We start from the raw sequence: 19687 nt of genomic DNA on the forward strand, positions 1-19687 counted from the left end.
GGGAGAGGAGAGGGAGAGGAGAGGGAGAGGAGAGGGAGAGGAGAGGGAGAGGAGAGGGAGAGGAGAGGGAGAGGAGAGGGAGAGGAGAGGAGAGGAGAGGAGAGGAGAGGAGAGGAGAGGAGAGGAGAGGAGAGGAGAGGAGAGGAGAGGAGAGGAGAGGAGAGGAGAGGAGAGGAGAGGAGAGGATTGCAGCCCCCCAGGGGATGGATGTGTGATGGGTGCAATGGCTGCAAACAGCTCCTGGGGACGAGAGGTGACAGACCCACCGTGTACTGACCTCTCAGCAGGAAGGAGACTTATCAGAAGAGAAGGTGAGGTTGCCCCCACCCCCACCCCCTCTCTCCATGCCTCCTAATCCTAATCACAACCCCCTGCACATCCCAGATGGCTGAGAAACACTTGGCAGTGCTGGGAGAGATGTGGGAAATGAGAAGACAGCACATTAGGAAAGGTAAGACAGCCCTGAGGGGACAGAGATGAACACTGCCAGAGCAGGGCTGGCTGTTACAGGGGTCCCTGAAGATCTTGGGAGACTGGGGAAGGAGACCAGTGCCCTTAGTGCTCCTGCACACAGACCCAGCAGAAAGGATCTAGGAAGCTCAGGCCACATAGAACATTCCCAAAATTCTGCCTGGCCTTCTGCACAGCCCTGCTGCTGTCAACAGTGCTGCAGCACACAGAGCACAGTACCTGGGTCAGTCCTTGCCAGCCCAGTCAGGGCACCAGACCCCTCCCAGTGCCTGTGATCTGTGTCCTGGGCATCCCCACAGACGCTCAGCCAAGGACAGCAGGATTTTGGTACCCGTGCCAAGTGGTCTCTTGCTCCAGAGGGACTGAAAACCACTGCCCAGTCCAGGGCCTGGAGCACGCCTTGAACTTCAGCTCTGAGTGGCAGCAGGCTGGGGAAGGAGACCCGGCAGGAAACCAAGTCACAGGTGCAGAGAGCTGATGGGCAAAGATGAGGAGGAGCCGATGACAGATGAAAGCTGTTGGCACTTGCATGAAATCTGGGAGCCCATGAAGGCTGAGAAGCCCAGAGGATGGCTGTCCTGATGGGCAGGACTGTGCAGAGGGACACAGGGCTCTCACAGGAGAGGAAGGTGGATGGTTTTTGCTCATCCCAGCTCTGTGACACCTGGACCACCCTACAGAGAAGAAGGTGACTGCTCCCAAGGGCCTCACCTTCCTGCACAGGGAACATCTGAAGGTGACCCTGTGCAGGGGTGGCAGAGGCAGCAGCAGTGCCAGACCCAGCCCTGAAGTGCAGCACAGCTGGCAAGCCCTGCCCCTTTGAGGAGGCACTGCCAAGTCACTGGAGAGGGTTAATCCATCATCTGCCCCATTCTGCAGCTGCTCCTGGAGCTGCCGTCAGGGCTGCTGAAGGAAGCACACACCTCCCACAGCAGGGGGGCATTTTCAGGGCCAGACACAGGTGTGGATGTCCCCGTGCTGTGGAAGGCAGGGGCATGCTGGCTTCCTAGCACTGCTTTGAAAATGCTCCCAGCAGAGCACTCACCATGCAGGCACTGCCTGAGGCACCAGCCCCACGGGTTACACAGTGCAGAGCTCCTGCAGGGATGTCTGCAGCTCACACAGGCACACAGACACCACCGGTGTGGGTATGTGTACAGGCCACTGTGTAAAGGGACACACACAAAGCAAATGTCTGAAATCTGATGTGTCTGATCGTTCCTGTGGGGACAGCGAGCTGTGGGAACCCTTTTACTCCCACCTGCACTGATCTGAGGCTGGATGTGTGGATCCAGGCATGCACAGAGTGAGTGGGGCAGGGGCTGGCACACAGCCTGCTGCTTACAGTCCTGAGCAACTGCTTTCCACAGGAGTGCAGTGCCTACAGATTCAGGAGACCAGAGGGGAGGGGGCAATGTGACATGCTGGGCAGTTGGGGATGTTTGAATAGGGCTTCAATGCTCCAAGGGCCACAGCTGTGCTCTCCATGCACTCATGCCAGGTGCTGATCCTGGCTTGTCCCTCCTCAGAACCAAGCAGAGCAGGGAGAGAGGAGAGGACACCATCCCCCTGCAGAGCTGGACACCATCCCAGCACTGCTGCCTCGTCCCAGGGCAGGTGCTACAGTGCAGCCTCGGGTGGGGACCCGAGCCCCCCGGCACTTACGTCAATCTCACTGAGGATGACATCGATGATGCTGCCAATCACTATGAGGAAGTCAAAGACATTCCAGGGGTCTCCGAAGTAGCCCTGTCAGGGAGGAGCCAGAGAAGAGTGAACATGCAAGCGTGTAAGTCAAGGAGGAGACAGATGCTGGAGCCCAGAGGAAGGGGTACAGAAGGTTCTTCAGTGACTGTGACCCTCAGAAGAAGGGATGGTAGCCAGACCTGGCACCCTCTGCTCGGTTATTTGGTCCTGTCTTGCAGTGGAGGGGAATGAGGAGGGTGGGTCAGGATGGCTAAAGCTGACCCCACTAGTGACCCTGAAGATGGGAATAATGGCCAGCTGGACTGGGTGGGATTTGGCTAGCAAGGGTAGCCCTGACAAGCAGCAGTCCCCCCAGAAACTCCAAGGTCCTGCACATGGGGGTCCCTAAAGGTCTCACAAGGAGAAGTTTTCTGGAGCTGCAGGGCTAGGGGTGCTTGTCTTCAAGAGACGCCAAATGCAGGATAAATGGATCCCCTGGCCTGGCCTGCTTTCCATGCCAATCGTGCTCTTCTCTCACCTTGACTTTAAAGGCCATGAGCTTGAGGACCATCTCCAGGGTGAAGAGGATGGTGAAGGCCACGTTGAGGATATCTGAGATGTGGTTCATTTCTGCAGACTGGTTGTAATGCTGAGGGTAAGGCAGAAGGAGCCATCAGCTGACAGCAGATCCAGCCTCCATTGTGAGCTCAGAGGTGTGTGCTGGATGCAGATCCCCCTCCCACAGACAGGCCTATGGCTCAGGAAAAAGGAGATTTCCCCCCTACAGGCCCTTCTCTGGGGTCCCCACATCCCACTGATGCCACGATGATTTTTTGCCTTTTATACCCCTGTTATACTTTTTATAACTTCTGTATTCCTAGTGCTTTTTCCCTACATTCTTGGCCTTGTTTGTCAACCTAAGAGACTAAACATTTTAGAAGCTTCGTAGCTAGGGATCAGTGTGCCCCAGAGCCCAAGGTCCTCTCCAGAACACATTCTGTAAACCAAGATAGAACCATCCAGGGGAAGGTTCCTTGGGCAGCGAGGCTCACTCAAGCCTCTCATTGGGGAATCTTTGATAGATCTGCTAATTAGTAACACCTATAATGTGAATCCAGATCTTTTGGGGGTGCATTGCAGTGGGCACTGAGGCGCATTCGACCTGGACGTGGTGCACCTAAGGATCCTTAAAATAAATACCAAGGTAAAATCCCTTTTTCCCTTCTAACCATGTCTGACTCTTGATTTTAAGACCAGGAAAAGCCATCACCACCAGTCCCATTTTGCCCCTATCACACCATAAGCAAGTACCTCCTATCAGGAGGCTCCCTTGGGGATCACTGGGCTGAGCCAGCCTGTGCACTTCCAGACACCCCTCCACCACCCTGTGCCCTTACCTGCATGCCCAGGCAGATGGTGTTCAGCAGGATCAGGAAGAACATGAGGTACTCGAAGTAGGAGGAGGTGACCACGTACCAGATCTGGTACTGGTAGGGGTTCTTGGGGATGTAGCGGCGCAGCGGGCGAGCCTTTAGTGCGTACTGCACGCACTGGCGCTGGGGAGGGAGGGAGGGAGGTGTGATTCCACTGCAGGCCACACACTCAGCACCACCAGCAATGCTGCACACCCCCCCAGAACCAGGCTGGATCACCCTTCTCTCCCAGCCCAACCACATGGGTCAGGTACAGCAGTGGGGCATGCAACCACTGTGCTTCCTGCAAAAACACCCCGGAGCACCCACAGGGGACAAGTTTCCAAAGTCATCTTTTGCCTCTAACGATGGCCATCTGCCCTTGGCCTGACCCCTCCAGCCCAGAGCCTGCCTGCTTATCCCAGCATTTCCCCAGGGTCTCTCAGGACCAGCTTAGAGCACCCTGAAGACATCAGATGAACCAGGGGTGAAGGGGGCACTGAGATGGCTGCACAGGCCTGTCCCTCACCAGCAGCCCAGGGCCATCTCTGCTGTGTTTCTGTGTGGTTCACATCACCCTAGCACCCCCAGCTCGAGCTGCCCCTGCTGCCTCAGTGCAGGAGCGTGACAGCACTCCTGGGCCAGCAGCCACTCCTGTCCAATGTCCTCCCCAGTGTGTCCCACATCCTCTGCCAATGCCTCTGCTGCTTTCAGCCTTGCTGTCCCCAGCCAGAAGGATGGCATGAGAGCATCACAGAAGGGCTGGCAGCAGAAGGTACCTCTGGAGCTGGTCTAGTCACAGCTTCCTGCCCAAAGCAGGGCCAACTGCAGCATGCTGCCCAGGACAGCTGACTTTTGAATAGCTCCAAAGATGGAGGCTTCACAGCCTCTCTGGGCAACCTGTTCCAGTGCTTGATCACCATCACCATTTTAAAAAGGGCTTTTTTAATGTTTAAATGGAATTTCTTGTTTTCTTCAGTTTGTGTCCATTGCATTTTTTCCTGTCACTGGGCACGACTGAAAAGAGCCTGGCTCAGCCTCCTCTGTGCCTTCCCATTGGTGTTTATACCCATAGGTAAGATCCCTATGAGCCTTCTCAACACCAGACTTGACTCCCAGACCCTCCTTAGATGCTCCAGACCCTCCATCACCACCTTTGTTGGACTCACTCCAGTACATCTATGTTGCTTTTGTGCTGGGGGGCCCAGAACTGGGCACAGCCCTCTGCTCCAGCTCACTCTGGACACCCTACCTGTCCAGGGAGACCCACTCCCTGTTTCTGGTCCCCTCTGCCCTTCCCTCAGATGGCTTGTTTTGTGCTAGACATGGGTCCAGCTGGCCCTGCCCCAGCAGCAAACAGACCTGGGGCAGGTGCAACTCATCTGTGTCAGCAGTGTCACCACAAAGAAGGGCTGATCCAAACCATCCAGACCCAACAGTGCCAGACCCAGGGCTGGTCCTCCTTCTCCTGTTCCAGCACTCCCATTACCTGGTTCTTGTCCAGCTCACAGTTCTTGTACTCATTCTCCCCTTGCTCCTGGAAGGTGACGATGACAAAGCCCACAAAGATGTTCATCATGAAGAAGGCAATGAGGATGATGTAGATGATGAAGAACATTGCAATCTCCACCCGGTAGTTGTAGATAGGGCCTGCGTCCTCAGCATTGGTGTCAATGGCCATGTACAGCAGCCTACAGGAGGGAAATGGAGGCAACAGAAATCCTAAGTGGGTGGGAAAGACCATGTCTCCTCTTGAAGGTTACAGAGAGCTTTGGGGACATCCAACAGCGGTGGGACAGGGTTGCTTGGGTAACCTTGCCAACTGCACAGCCACTGCCAGGGTGAGCAGTCCTGCTTCTCAACCTGGATAGCTCTCCTTTCTCTACCCTGGCCAAGGCCCATGGCAGTGCTCTGCTCCCAGCACAGACCTTCCCTCAGCACAGACTCACTGTGGCCAGCCCTCGAAGGTGGAGACTGTGAAAAGCGACATCATGGCTGAGAAGACGTTGTTGAAGTGGAAGTCGCTGTGCACCCAGACCCGCTGCTGGACCTCAATCTGCGTGGGGTCCGCGTCCACATAGTTGATGAACTGACCCCTGCAGCAGAAGGGACACAGTGCAGGGCCCCCCTCAGCCCACGTGCTGCAGCACTGGCCTCAGTCCCCGGGAGGGGAGGACAGCCCTGTGCTTGCTCCCGATTTACCCCAGGGTGAGGGAGAACACGACAACACCTCAGGTCCACTTTTTGGATGCAACATTCCCATGCAGGAACACAAGCATCCCCCACCACATCCCCCCAGCTCCCACCCCTGGCCACTGCCCACCTGGGAGCTGCAGAGAGCTCTTACCTGCACTCCTTCTCTGTCAGCTTGGATGGGTCTGTGCACATGTAGAACTTGCCCTGCATTCAACAGAGACCAGAAGTGGTGTTGCTTTGACTTCAGAAGCCCTGGGGAGTTTTGACTTTTTCCCAGCCCTCAGTCAGTCTCTCCCCCACCATCTCCACGCAGCCTCCCACCCTGGCCCACCACCACCACTGGCCTCCCAGTGGTGCCTGCCAACACAGCCCAGCGCACAAGGGGTTTCCAGAGTCATGGCAGACCTGGGGTCAATCCCAGGCTGAGATCAAGAAGCACTGCCTGGTGATGGGAACAAACCTTCCATGGCCCTGAGCTGAGGCCTACCTAGCTTACCCTATCTGGGAGTCAACTATTTGGAAAATAGGGAAGAAAGCAGTAACCAGAGAATTAACTAAAATCTACGGTATGCTGACAGGTCTGCTCAGTCTGCTGGGTGTCCTGAAAGCTCTTCCTACATCAGCTCAGAATTTAAGCTCAGTTATTAGAATAAAACTGAGCTCAGCCAGGGCCAGCTCTGCCTTAGAGCAGCCGAGGCCCAGAGAGCAGGAGTGGTGCCCTGAGAAAGGAAACCCTTCACAATCAAAGCACAGAGGAAATCAGTCAGAAGCACCAGCTGCCTTAGAAAGAGGAAACTGAGGCACGAAGTGAGGTGAGGCAGTTGGCCCCTTTGCAGGTGCAGGGCCTGGCAGTACCCTGGGTGCTTCCTGCCCTCCTCTCACTGCCAGGCCTGGAGCAGGCGGGTCCCCTCACAGAGCACCGAGAGCACAGCCTGTGCTGACCCCAGCACCGGCAGACACCATCCCCAGGTGATGTCCAGGACAGCCTGGCCAGGATGTGCTCGAGCAGAAGCCCACTTGAGGCACCACTCACCTTGAAGAGCTGAACTCCGATGCAGGCAAACATGAACTGCAGCAGTGTCGTGACAACCACAATGTTACCTATGGTCTTGATGGCCACGAACACACACTGGACCACGTGCTGCAGAGGTGAAGGACAGTGCAGGTGTGACCACGTTTGGGGCAAGCCCCTGCTCTGTATCCCACACCCAAGGGCAGAGGGAGTGGGCAGAGCCCTTCACAGACGGGTGGTGGGAATCGGGAACAGGGCACGATGCCTGCCACATACCCACGGGAAGAGGTCCCCCCGTCCCAGCCTCTCGCTTACCTTCAGCCCCTTCGCCCTGTTAATGGCTCGCAGAGGCCTCAGCACCCTCAGCACCCGTAGGATCTTCACCACAGAGATGGTACTGGACCTGGGGAGGAAGGCACAGCTGAGACGAGGTGACCTCCCTGCCCAGGCCAGGCTGGCACAGCCCCACCAAGCAGCCATGGAGGGCAGGCTGGGGCCAGCAGTGAGGGACAAGGGATGGCAGAGACACGTGGATGTCACCGGCTATCACCCCACGTAAGGCCAGGTGACACTGGCAGCTGGAGAAAGCAGATCCAAACTGAATTTCTACCCATAGACCTTTGACACTCAAGGAGTGTCCTTTGACCTCCTTGACCTTTGACACTCAAGGAGTTTGCGGGCAGCTGTCCGTGTCCCCTAAACGTGACATTACGAACACATGGGCAGTCATTGGGCCAGCTGCTCCTCCTCCACCCACCATCCCCAGCTGCCCCACCAGCCTGAAGAGACCAGTGCCCACTCTGTGGCACATGGAGGTGCTTACTCGATTCCCATGGAGATGAGGGAGACAGCGACCACCAGTAAGTCAAGGATATTGAAGGAGTTCCTGCAGAAGGAGCCTTTGTGCAGGAAAGCACCATAGGTTGTCATCTGGGGAGCAGAAGGAGTTAGGAAAGAGGCCAGGCAGGGCTCAGGGGCATGGTCCCTCCACAGGGGGAAGGGTGGACAAGGGACAAGGTCCCAGCTCCTTGGCCTGGGGACCCTGTCCTGCTCAGACCTCTGCAGGTGACTTCAGGTGGAAATCCTCTGTGCAGCACTGGCTGGAGACAAAACTCTCCCAGTCAGTCAGCAAATTAAAGAAGAGAATAGTAAAGACTCTTGGAGTGGGAACAACATGTGGCAGCAGCTTGGGTTACGACTTTGGTCCACAGGTTTTCACTGCTTTCTCTTTCTCTCTTTTTCTTAATGGCATGTCAGAATGAAAAAGCTGGTGCCACGGCTGATGTGTCCCCGTGTCACAGCACAGCTGACTTAGCTGCTGGACCCCACTAGAGAGGACACATGGCCTCTGGGACAGGTCATGCACTACCCAGAGTGCATGAAGGAACTCTCGGGGAGGATCAGCTGGCAGCTCCTCCTCACTGAGACCTTCAGGAGCATGAATGCCTGAAGAGTGTGAGTGTCCATGGCCACAACAGTCTAGACCTATGTGCTTGGCCATGCTCATGGCAGGACCATGGGGCAAAGGACTCACCTTCAAGACAATTTCGACTGTGAAGACAGAGGTGAAGCCGATGTCAAAGTATCCGAGAATCTGGGGACAGAGACACCAATACTGGATGAGATTTAGGTGACCTGGGAAATGCTTCAGTGTGTTCAAACATCCTGGAATTGTCCACTCTGTGGACTAGGGAGCCCATCCAGCTCAACAGTCTCTAAGCCCAGTACCAAGAAGACTCCAGAACTTTTCCCAGCTTTGCTGATTTTCTCCAGTGCACGATCCAATCTGCAGCTGGGACAAAGCTCTCCCTTTCCAGGTGAGTTAGGCTTGACCTGATTCACCTGAAAGCATCTGATCCCCAAAAACCCCAAGGGCCCTGGGAGGCTGTCTCATGTGAGATCCCCCAGTCCCTGCCAGACCCACTGGTACCTTGCAGGACAGGAGCCGTGGCTCCAACCACTGCATGCCAGCAGCATCCGAGGGCACTGCACACACCAAAGATCCAGTTTGCCACCTCACAGCATGTCTCTTTCCCCAGTAAGTCACCACAGTTTCAAACCAAAATAATCTTTCACACCCTGTCTGGTGGATCTCTTCACCCAGAAGTAAACTGAGACATGGAGCAGTAAAACGCTGTCCCAACTGCACCCAGAATGGAAAGCACATCCAGCCTCTCCTGCCAGAGGGCACTGCCCTCCCAGGGGCAGGGCTGCAATCCCAGGCTAGGCACAGCATCTGGCAAGTAAGTCCCTGCTTGCTGGGGGGCTGGGAGTCTCCACGAGGTCTCTCCCACCCATCCCAACCCTCTACATCTCCACGGGCACCTTGTTGCGGAAGGACTCGGCCCGGATGGGATCCTCAGCCGCCAGGGAAATGCTGCTGAGCAGGATGAAGAGCAGGATGAAGTTGGTGAACCAGGTGGCATTAACAGTCCTGTGGCACAGGACCCGAAACCTGCCAGGGACAGAAATGCCTTGAGATGCTGCAAGGGGCCAGAGGGACATGAGATGGGGTCATGGCAGCCTGCCAGAGGGTTATGGCTAAACCCTGAGCACAGGAAGGCCCCAGGCATGGAAGGATGTCTGTGAGCTGGTTCCCTTCAGAATTGGCTGTCATGCACAAACAGGACCCCGCTGTGAGCACTTGGTGCCAGAGGCACCTGGACCATGCCTGGCCCTACAAGGCAGGGACAAGGGCCAGTGCCTACTTGTTTGTTGGGCTGAAGATGAAGAAGGAGCTGGCTTCAGGCATGGGCACAGCCTTCTCCTTCAGCTGTAGCTCTGCAAGGGGACGTGGCCGAGGACTCAGGGGGATTTCAGGCTCATCTTCCTCATCATCACCTGCAGGGTGGCCATGAGAAGGGAAAAGAAAAGAATCATCCAGAGTGGGAAAGGGAATACAACCTCATGGACAAGCTTCCGATCCCATAATCCTGATCTGGCATGCAAGCCACAGGAACCTCAGTACCCCAAGGCTGGCGAAAGGTCACCACATCCTTTGCTCCTCACACACATCCCTCTGCAGTGCCTGCCCAGCCTTCCTGCTGCCCTGCCAGGGACAAGTCTTACCTGGGAAGTCTGCAGAAGGGTAGGGGTCTTTGATCTCATTGACATTGGATTCAAATTCATCCACTTTCAACTGAAACAAGGGAGAGACAGAGAGGAGGATGTGCCAGCTGGCCAGACCCTCTCATCCTGGAAGCCACGTGGGATAAGCAGCATCTCTACATTTGGCCAACAGAGCACCAGGCACATGGAGTGCTGGCCCAGGCTGGAGCTGGGTGAGGGGATGCTGCAATCGAGGGAAAGAGGATGGGAAATGGGAATGTGTGCTGAGCAAGAGCCTGGAGCCACGCAAATATGCCAGGGGTGGAGTAAGATATGGAGCAACTCCTGTGTGAGTTTCTAAGGGCATCTCTGCAAAGTGGACAGGGAAGTAGCTGCTGGCCAGATGCTCCTCAGGGGCAGCTCAGCACGCAGCCAGCACGGCTGAACAGAGGGGGTTGCCTATGGAGGGGCTGGTGTGGACATAAGGGAGGTCTGGGATGCTGCTGACTTGCTTTGCTCCACTCCACACTGGTGTGCACCAGACCATCTCAGCCACTGACCATTGGCTATGGGCAAGGAAATGGATCTGAGAAAAAGGATCCCCAGCAATGGAGCTGTGTCACCAGCCAACGTGTCCTGCCTGGGCCCAGAGAGCCCCCATCACCAACAGCACCCATCACCAGTGGATGCTACAACGAGGAGTGATTCTGGTCAAGAGCCCAGACTCAGGCTGGCTCCAAGCCTTTGTCTATCCTGGCTGGTGGGAGAAGGAGCCTGGGCCCTCCCCAGGAGCTCTCCAAGGTTCACCTCCACCAGAACTGACCTTGGCTGTTGTGGGAATCCCTTCTCCCTTTGCTTTCTGCTCCAGTTTCTTTGCCATCATCTGCTTCTCCTCTTCAGTCTTCTCTGGGTAACCTCTAAGCAGAGAGGAGGGGAGAGCAGGAACTGAAGTTTGGGCAGGGGCCACAGGAAAGGTCATTCTGTCCCCTCACACCCAAGCACCTTGTTTGGGAGCTCCCATGGCTGGGGATGGCAGCACTCACCTGGACATCTTCCGCCGTTTGCGTTCCTCTGCTTTGGCCTTCTGGGCTAAAGTCAGGCTCTCAGCCTCAGCCAGGTTATCGACGGCGATGGCCAGGAAAACATTGAGGAGGATATCTGGGAGAACAGTGCTAAGGACACGGACTTGGTTCCTGTCTGGAGGATGTGGCCAGAGCCATCCGTGGTCTCCAGGGTGCCCTTAGAAACCCTCCTGGAGCTTGGCCCTTGTGATAACCCTGGCTGGTGATCCCTAACCAGCATCCATCCCTTGTGAGCACTGAGCTCTGAGCTGGCTGCCCTCTCTGGCTGAATCTCTGCCTGCCAGACATCCAGACCTGCTCCAGATGTGCTTTCCTCCAGACCCCAGCCTTCAGCCACCACCAGTGCAAGCCCTGAAGCCCGTGGTTTATTCCACTGCTGTTCAGAACCGAAAAGCTTAAGGCAAGCATTGAATCACTGAGGGGAGCCCCTGTTTCCCCCCTTCCCAGTCCTGTGCAGCTGATGCTATGGGGCTGGGTGCAGGGGGCCTGGGCCTGGCTTTGCAGGCAGAGGATACAGTTCCCACAAACAAAGAGGATGATGAAGTAGATGCAGACCAGCATGCCAGGAAAGGATGGGCCCCCGTAGGCCATGATCCCATCATACATGATGGAATTCCAGTCCTCTCCAGTCAGGATCTGGGAGCAGAGCAGTAATAAAGACTCAGGAGCATTCACAGCAGAGCATGACAGAACCCCACAGACTGATCCTACCCTGCTGGCTCCAGCCCCAAACCTTCACAGCCCCTCCAGCCCCATGGTCAAACCCTCCTTTCTGCTCAGCCCTGAACCTGAACTACTGCTCATGACTCCAGTTGCATTTCCCTGTTCCTGTCCCAAAGCCACATCACTCCCACAAACCCACATCCCCCTGAGACCTAACTCCTGCCTGGAGACCCCCAGCCCCCCGCTGTCCTTCCCACAGCCCCAAACCTGGAAGACACTGATGAGGGCCTGGGGAAAGTTGTCAAATGTGCTGCGGCGCACTTCCATGTCCTCGAAATCAAACTTGCCCCCAAAGAGCTGCATGCCCAGCAGGGCAAAAACTATGATAAAGAGGAAGAGGAGGAGGAGCAGAGAGGCAATGGAGCGGACTGAGTTGAGCAGAGAGGCCACCAGGTTGCTCAAAGATGTCCAGTACCTGGGAAGAGGAGAGATAGGGGCATGTGGGAGGTGAAAGAGTGGGGAAGGCTGTGGGCAGGACCAGGCAGGCACAGGGAACCTAGCCAAAGGGACCAAGGTGATGTGTCAGCAGCCCAACAAGGGGGACTCTGGACCCAGGCTGGGCTCTGGGACTGCTCCAGGCAGGCTCCAAGAGGAAGAAACGAAGCTGCAGACGTGGTGTGACAAGCAAGATAACGCTGCTGCCTGCACAGGGCACCAGCAAGCAGGATGGGGAAGAGGGGTGAACACAGTGGGTTGGGGCCACAAAGAAGAGCTACGAGTCCTGGCCCACAGCACCCCCATTCACAACATCCTAGAACCCCGAGCTAGAGTGGGGCCTCAGCTCTGTCCTACTCGCCACTCCCAGTAAACCATGGCCTGGAGACAAATCCCCAGTTCGGCCTAGTTCCTCCACCCAGCAGCCACCAGCTCTGTTCACGCTGCAGCCTCCCCTGGGGACGGGGCCAGTGATGCCCAGGAACTGTGAGTGATGCCTGGGCACCGTGAGCTGCCAGTACCCACAGCTCCCTCCCCAACCTGGTGATCTTGAAGATGCGGAGGAGTCGGATGCAGCGCAGCACGGAGATGCCCAGCGGGGACAAGGTGCCCAGCTCCACGAGGATGGTCTCCAGGATCCCCGAGCACACCACAAAGCAGTCGAAGCGGTTGAAGAGCGACATGAAGTACTGGCGCAGCCCCAGCGCGTACATCTTCAGCAGCATCTCGGCCACAAAGAGGGCAAGCAGCAACCGGTTGGCATTGTCTGGGGTGGGAGATCCGGCCTGTCAGAGCAGGGGCCTCAATCCCGGCATGGCTGGGCAGGCAGGGAAGGAGGGCAGGGCTGCTCACCCTCCTCTGGCCCATCCAGCCCTGAGCTGCTGTTTTTCGCGGACCACACGGGAGGAAGGTGAGGGGGTGATGTGCAACTGTGTGCTGGTGTGTGTGAGCACACGGCTGTACAGCGCCCGTGAGTCCTTGCAGGGTGGGCACGTGGGGTGTGCGTGTGCACGTGGGGCTGAGCTGTGTGTGTGTGTGCACACCTGTGCTCCATGTGCCTCTGGGTGTGTGTGGGTGGGTGGAGGTGCAGTGGCTGCACTGCTCAAGTGCGTGCCACGTGTGTTCATGTGCAGAGGTGCCACGGACACACTGTGTGTGTGCTCACCAGGCAAGATCATGTCCCTAAGAGTACACACGCATGGTCAGTGTGAGTTGTGTGGCAACAAGGCTCTGTGTGTGTCTAAGAGCCTCTGTGCAGTGCCGCTGTGGCTGTGCACTCACAGCAGTTCACACAAGTCTCTGGGGCAGCAGGGTGTCCTGGGCCCTCCTTCTCTCTTAGGCTCTTTGCTTACCTTGCACTTGTGTCAGCCAGTCTGGCTGTAAGTGGTGCTCAGAGGCGATGGAGAGGGTGTTCAGTGCCACCATCAGGATGACAAGCCAGTAGAAGAACTTGGACTTCACCACATCCCTGCACTTCCTACGAAACATTCGGTTCCAACGCCTCCACTGACGGCTGGAGAGATGGCAAAGGATCAGCAGGGCTGGCCAGACCCAGGCTCCTGGGCTGTGCCTGCAGGGCAAAGCCACCCCTGCTCCCTCTTCTGAGTGCCTTCCCTGAAAAGGGATGAGGACCACAACCTGCCCCTGGAACTCAGTGCATTCACTCAGGCACTGCAGGTCATTCACCCTCCTGGCTTAATTTTGGCCTCCAGCACCTCTGGTTAGGAGCTGCAGGCACAGCTCCTGAATTACATGCCGTGCTGCACAGGCCATGGGAGGATGCTTGGAGCCTGGTCCCACAGCAAGGACACTGTTCACCTTGAAAAGCTTTTTGCCAGTACCAGCCAAATTCCCTGTTTGCTGCCCGATGTTTGCATCTTCCCCCAAGCACCAGTCCCTGTCTCTCTGCCAGAAACTGGTGGCTGACCAGGAAAGCCTGGCCCAGCTGGGCCAGCAAGTGAGAGGCAGTGGAAGCCCACATACAAGCAGATGGTTCAGCCAGAGCACACTTACAAGAAGAGAATCCACTTGTTCATGCCCTCAATTTCATACAAGCTCCCTGTCTCTGACCCTCCTTCATCCGATGCCATCATACCTAGAGGGAAGGACATTTACAGGCTTTTCTTGGAGCCCTTGGGAAGAACATGTGGGAGGGAACCTCTTCCAGAAGTACACCAGGAAGAGCTTCCCCATCAGAAGGGAACTCAAAACAATGCCATCCCAGGGAGTCAGCAACCAAAAGTTGGGCAGAAGGCTCTGAGGATCAGGTGCAAACCAAGCACGAAGCACCAGGAATTCCTGCCCTGCAGGAAGAGCAGAGGCAGCCCAGAGATGGACAGCAGAAGGTACCCCAGCATGGAAAAAACTGGGGCCAGTTGGGATCTGAGCAAAGGCTGAACAGAACACGGGCCACAGCTCTGGAAGAGGCATTTTGTCTGTCCCAGTGTTTCCCAAGGCTCTCTGCACACATGCATCACTCAGCTCGAGGCATTTAAAGTGCTTTCACCAGGCAGGGTGGCACGGCAGACACTGTGGCTCTGTGGTAGAGCTCCCCAGGCTTTGCTGAGCTTTTTTAGATGCCTGTATATCCACCTCCTTCCCTGAGGTGGATATACAGGCTAACCCCTTCTAACCCCTTGAAATTGTCAAATGATGGCAAGAAATTCATGCATCTGCTAGTGTGAGAGCTTGTGGCCCTGCACGGCACCCCTGCACACCAGGGGCACACGCTCCTCATGGCCATTTAAGTGCCTCTTGCCAAAGGAGACTCAGGCCTTGCTTGGGGTCTGCAGATATTAAATACTGTGGTTGAGGTGGAGGATTAGCACCAGGGATAAATCATTGCTAGTTTGGGTCAGATTCAGCAAAATTTAAAAAAAAAAGAGGAGGGAAACTGTTCTGCAGAAGCCAAAGCATTTTGTTTCATGGGTCTTTTAGGCAAAATGAGTCTTTGTGACTTCTTCAGAGATTCCCACCTTGCCTCTCTAGGTGGCCAGCATTAGGAACCCAACTCCCCCGCTAAGGGTCTGTGACCAAGCAGAGCTGGTACCTTCTCCCCTGGCCCGATCACTGTCCATGACCTCAGCGTGGGTGATCCAGTCCATGTAGCCCTTCAGATCCTCCTCCAGCTGCTGCTTCTCCCGCAGCTTCTGGAACGTGCCCCGCGACTTGGCCTTCTCGCGCTCCTTGGTGAACTCTCTGCGACAAGGCAAGCAGCACAGGCTCAGGGGATGGCGTGGAGGTCAGGAACCACAGCTCTGTGCCAGGCCAGCCCTTGTAGAAAGTCCTGAAGTACCCTGCCACCAGCGCTGCCCCTCCACTGCTCCGGTGACTTTCCTCTTTCTTGGCCCACGATGCAGGGTCATGGGGCCATCACCTGATGGCAGGCAGGGCTCCTTCCCCACCACTGCTGCTCTTTGGGAGCTCCTCGCTGCGGGGTGCTGCAGCTGGACACCAGATGCTGGAAGCTAGGGCAGTTCCCCTGTCCTGCTAAGCATCAGAGTGGGGTCTCACCCATCCTGGGGCCAAAAATGTGCCCCAAGCTCTCCACATGGAAAGAAGGTAAGCTCATCACATGGCAGGTAAACAGGACACTCTTTTCACGGTAACATGGAAAGGACAGGTCTGCCAATGTCCTTGCCCACTCTTCCTGCTCTCTTTCAATTAATTTCTTTTCTCTCCTGGTGTCTGGCAGGACTGTGGACCTGCTGCCCAGCCGTGCTGGTGGTGCCTGTGTTAGTAATAGGTCTCAGACATGGTAACAATAATTTTCCTGATCTCAAACATAATTTAGCTGTATTTGCAATGTTATTTCAGAACCTTTACCATGCCAGCAACTTACTCCAGGATCAGATGACTGTAGTCCAGCTTGTCCTGCTGTTACAGCCAACCCTATACAAGAGTCAGGTTCCTGTGGTTTATCTTGTGCTTTTTAACTTGTTTTAGTTATAGTAATACCCAATTTGTTTTAATGTTGCAGTGGCATGGCTCTTGTCATATTAGAGGCCTAACAAATCCAAGTAATTAGGGTATAACCAACCCTGTGAACTAACAGAGATGACAAGAGTGATCCACTTGCACAAACAAGGATTGAAACACATAAAAAAGACCCTGACCCTACACAGACTTGAGAAGAAAAGCCCCCCTCACTTCCCAGGACAACACATATTTCCAAGCAACAAAACTGGGATGGTAGCAGTCCCACAGCAACGCTTGGTAGGTTGAGCGTAACATCTCAGGTTTTAACTGTACCACTGGGGGAATTAACACTAATTGAATTTGGCCTAGACTGTCATAACAGACTGATGACAGCTCATTGGTGTACTTGGACAAGGCTGTTGAAGCAGTAATTAGACTAACAATCATTCTCTTGGATCCCTTGCACTCATCAAAGATGTTCTCCTTAGGCTGGCCATGAGAAAACTGTGTGTGCTCACAGCAGGAGGGCAGCTGGAGGGACCAGTGAGGAGTGTCCAGACCCACAGCCGTGGAGTGACCACTGCTGCCCGCTCAGCTCCTTTTGCTGGGTGTGCTGGCAGAACACACCACAACCCACGTGCTCCCAGGCTGGGCTTGCTGACAGCTGCTTGTGCCACAGGGAAAAGATTTCTGTGTTGAGTGTTGAGCTAAAACGTCAGAAAGCCATGGACACTAACACAAAATGTAACTCACGGCTCAGTGTTTCTAAGCATGCAAAACAAAAAAAGGGTGAGGAATGAGAGAGGAAAAAGAACAGAACTTTTCCAGACTTCTTTCTTGTATAGTTAAAACTCCTCTGCTGGCAGAAAGGGTAGGGTGGCACTTACCCACTGAGCACCCCCAGCACCAGGTTGAGCACGAAGAAGGAGCCAAGTAAGATAAGGCTGACAAAGTAGATCCAGGGCCATTCATTCCCCATGGCATCATTTACCTGGCAAGGAGAGATGCAGGTGAAATATTCTGAAGGCACTGTCCGCTGTCTGCTTCCCCTTAGAGCCCCTCAACAGCCTCTGCGATCTTTGCCCCCTCCAAAGGGAGTGCTTGGGATGGCGGCACATAAACCTGGCTCCAAGTCCTGGCTGCCTAGAACACTGTGTCTGGTTTACAGCTGGACCCAAGCATTTTGGGAGCAGACTTAAACATCAGCCCCAAGCCTAAGCTTCAGCACGACTGTCTCCCAAGGACTGCAAAACATGGGCTTTGCTGGAGGAGCATCCACAGGCATTGCTGTGCCTGGCCCACACGAGGGTGGGAGCTGGAGCAATCTCCTGTCTACCTGGAGAGCAAGGACAGCTCAGGCAGTGCCTGCAGGGATGCAGAGACATGACTGGTGTGTTATGGGATGTGCATCTCAGTAAGAAGGTTGGTGGGGGCAGAAGTCTTTCACAGGTAGAGCCCTGCCATGGGGTGCTGTCTCCAGGAGGGCATTCCCTGCCCTGAGCCAAGACCAGGATCACCTCCACCAAACTGGGCACAAAGTGCTGCAGCCTACCCAGTAGAGAACTTCAGTCCAGCCCTCCATGGTGATGCACTGGTAGACAGTGAGCATGGCAAAGCCGAAGTTATCGAAGTGGGTGATGCCGTTGTTGGGCCCTGGCCAGCCACTGCGGCACTCGGTGCCGTTGATGGTGCAGTGTCGCCCGTGGCCGGAGCCGGTGCATGGGGCTGGCTTCTCTGATGCCACCGTGGCAATCACATCTGAGGAGCAAAGCCATGGTGTGAGCAGCAGGTCAGGCCAAACACAGCAGCCCACACTTCCTCCCCTTCCAAATGGCGCCTCTTTCACCACCCCTCACGCCCAGCTTCACGCTGTTTCACACATCCCTCAGTCCTGCCGCGCTCCCAGGCCTGATGCTGGCAAGGCCACGCTTTCTGCTGAACACAGAATCCCTGCGGTCTCACAGCAGCCACACAGAGACGCCTCTGCTGCATCCTCCCACCACACTCTACCTGTCCCAAGGTAGTAGCAGGTCTTGTGCATCCGGCCCTTGAAGAGCTCCTGCCCAACAATGGCGTAGATGATGATCATGAAGAGGACCAGCAAGGCGATGTGGAGCAGGGGCACCATGGCCTTGATGATGGAGTTCAGGACGACCTGAAGGCCTGCACAAAGATGAAGGGAGAGGAGGTCAACCACTTCCTAAACAGCTTTGGGTGCACCTTGCATCCCTGCCAGCCCACCAACAAGCAGCCTTTGAAATGCCCCTTGCCAAGGGAAGAGGGGCACAGGTGGGGCGGGACTGAAATCTCTGAAGCAGGAAATCCTTTCTTCTACCCACCATGAAAGCACATGGAAGAGCACAACAGAGCCAGGCAGTGCTGAAGGCTGCTTCATGCCCCTCCCTTTGTTCTGGTGCTCTCATCCTGGCTGTATTCACAGCAGTTACGGAAGAACAAGATCCCTGCTCTGAGAAATTTGAGCGAGATCCTGGCCACACAAAGGCACTGACGCTGAGTCCTGGAGGCAGCCACATGTGTGCCAACCTGCAGATCCCCAGGGCTGACAACTACCACCTGGAGGAACAAGCAAGGACCTGTGCCTCCTTTACACCTACTTTGTAGCTGGGCTTGATCCAGCAGCAACAAGAAACCCGTCCCAAGGCTCCCCACCCTGGCCAGGCCCAGAGGTCCCGTCCAGCCACCAGCCCTTCCTGACAGCAGGGCACCCAGCACCCACTCGGCACTCCGGACACCAGGCGCAGGGGTCTCAGCACACGGAACGCTCGCAGGGCCTTCACGTCAAAGCCGCCTTTTCCCCCCGAAGGCCCTCCCTGCTTCACGTTGACCTGCTCCAGGGTCATGGTGATGAGCCTGAAAGAGCCAGGGCATAGGGAGGGAAGGAGGAGAAGCAGAAGGAAGGACAAGGAAAAAGAGAAGAGCATGAGAATGGAGACCAAGGAATCTGAGCTAAGGATTCAGAGCTCTGCAGGCAGAAAAGTGAGGCCAGGACTGCCAGCTGTGCTCAGCCTCACCCAGGGGGCAGCTCTTGGCAAGTCCAGCTCCTGGGCACGGCTCCACTGCTGACAGCCTGGGACCTCCCACCCTGTGTGCAAACCCTGGAGGACCCCATGCCACCCCCTTTCTCCAGGGGACCTAAGAAGCATGAAGGAGTCAAGACAGGAAGAAACAGGAGTGAGAGAGGATCCCAGTGGATGTCAGAGCAGGAAAAGGGAGCCCATGGGAGAAGGCCATGAACTTAGTCAAGGAGTTATCCCCAAACACATTGCAATCACTAGAAAAACCAGTCCCTGACTGGCTGTGGAACAGGCCTGGCACAAGCCGAACAGCAGCAGCCTTCCCACTTTTCCTTACCCTAGAGTCACAATGGAAAAGTCGAGCACATTCCAGCCGTTCCGGAGATAGGCATCCGTGTGGAAAAGAAAGCCGTAGGCAATTATCTTGAGCATCGCCTCGATGGCAAAGAAGATGAGGAAGGCATATTCGATCTTCTCCTGGGGATTGCAAAGGCAAGCAGGAGAGAATGCTTCATCAGACCAGACTGTCACCTCCCCTGGGGTCCTCACCGTGCACAGTCACCCCCCTGTGACTCCAGCTCAGTCCCTGCTGCCACCCCATCTGTACCCCCCTACACACCCCAACCAGCACCCTGGGGACAAGGGGTGGCACCAGTGCTGAGCCACCAC

General features: G+C 55.7%; 1 protein-coding gene across 3 annotated transcripts in view; it reads right to left on the bottom strand.

The window, feature by feature from the left end:
* CACNA1S (calcium voltage-gated channel subunit alpha1 S) overlaps positions 1 to 19687 on the bottom strand; it is a 47863-nt gene that overhangs the window by 12822 nt on the left and 15354 nt on the right. For all 3 annotated transcript variants that reach the window (XM_048328281.1, XM_048328280.1, XM_048328279.1), the window contains 26 exons: positions 19356 to 19495; positions 18721 to 18854; positions 17994 to 18146; positions 17536 to 17741; positions 16871 to 16974; positions 15115 to 15263; positions 14079 to 14160; positions 13418 to 13578; positions 12606 to 12831; positions 11838 to 12045; positions 11423 to 11543; positions 10869 to 10983; positions 10649 to 10742; positions 9847 to 9916; positions 9486 to 9618; positions 9103 to 9232; positions 8312 to 8371; positions 7601 to 7707; positions 7093 to 7180; positions 6799 to 6906; positions 5917 to 5969; positions 5519 to 5665; positions 5059 to 5260; positions 3555 to 3713; positions 2696 to 2806; positions 2137 to 2220 (listed from right to left, as the gene is read on the bottom strand). In XM_048328281.1, coding sequence (XP_048184238.1) covers positions 2137 to 2220; positions 2696 to 2806; positions 3555 to 3713; positions 5059 to 5260; positions 5519 to 5665; positions 5917 to 5969; positions 6799 to 6906; positions 7093 to 7180; positions 7601 to 7707; positions 8312 to 8371; positions 9103 to 9232; positions 9486 to 9618; positions 9847 to 9916; positions 10649 to 10742; positions 10869 to 10983; positions 11423 to 11543; positions 11838 to 12045; positions 12606 to 12831; positions 13418 to 13578; positions 14079 to 14160; positions 15115 to 15263; positions 16871 to 16974; positions 17536 to 17741; positions 17994 to 18146; positions 18721 to 18854; positions 19356 to 19495 — 3345 coding nt within the window. The remainder of the gene's footprint in view (positions 1 to 2136; positions 2221 to 2695; positions 2807 to 3554; positions 3714 to 5058; positions 5261 to 5518; positions 5666 to 5916; positions 5970 to 6798; positions 6907 to 7092; positions 7181 to 7600; positions 7708 to 8311; positions 8372 to 9102; positions 9233 to 9485; positions 9619 to 9846; positions 9917 to 10648; positions 10743 to 10868; positions 10984 to 11422; positions 11544 to 11837; positions 12046 to 12605; positions 12832 to 13417; positions 13579 to 14078; positions 14161 to 15114; positions 15264 to 16870; positions 16975 to 17535; positions 17742 to 17993; positions 18147 to 18720; positions 18855 to 19355; positions 19496 to 19687) is intronic.

Source organism: Corvus hawaiiensis, chromosome 24, assembly GCF_020740725.1.
Source record: "Corvus hawaiiensis isolate bCorHaw1 chromosome 24, bCorHaw1.pri.cur, whole genome shotgun sequence".
Classification (NCBI taxonomy): domain Eukaryota; kingdom Metazoa; phylum Chordata; class Aves; order Passeriformes; family Corvidae; genus Corvus; species Corvus hawaiiensis.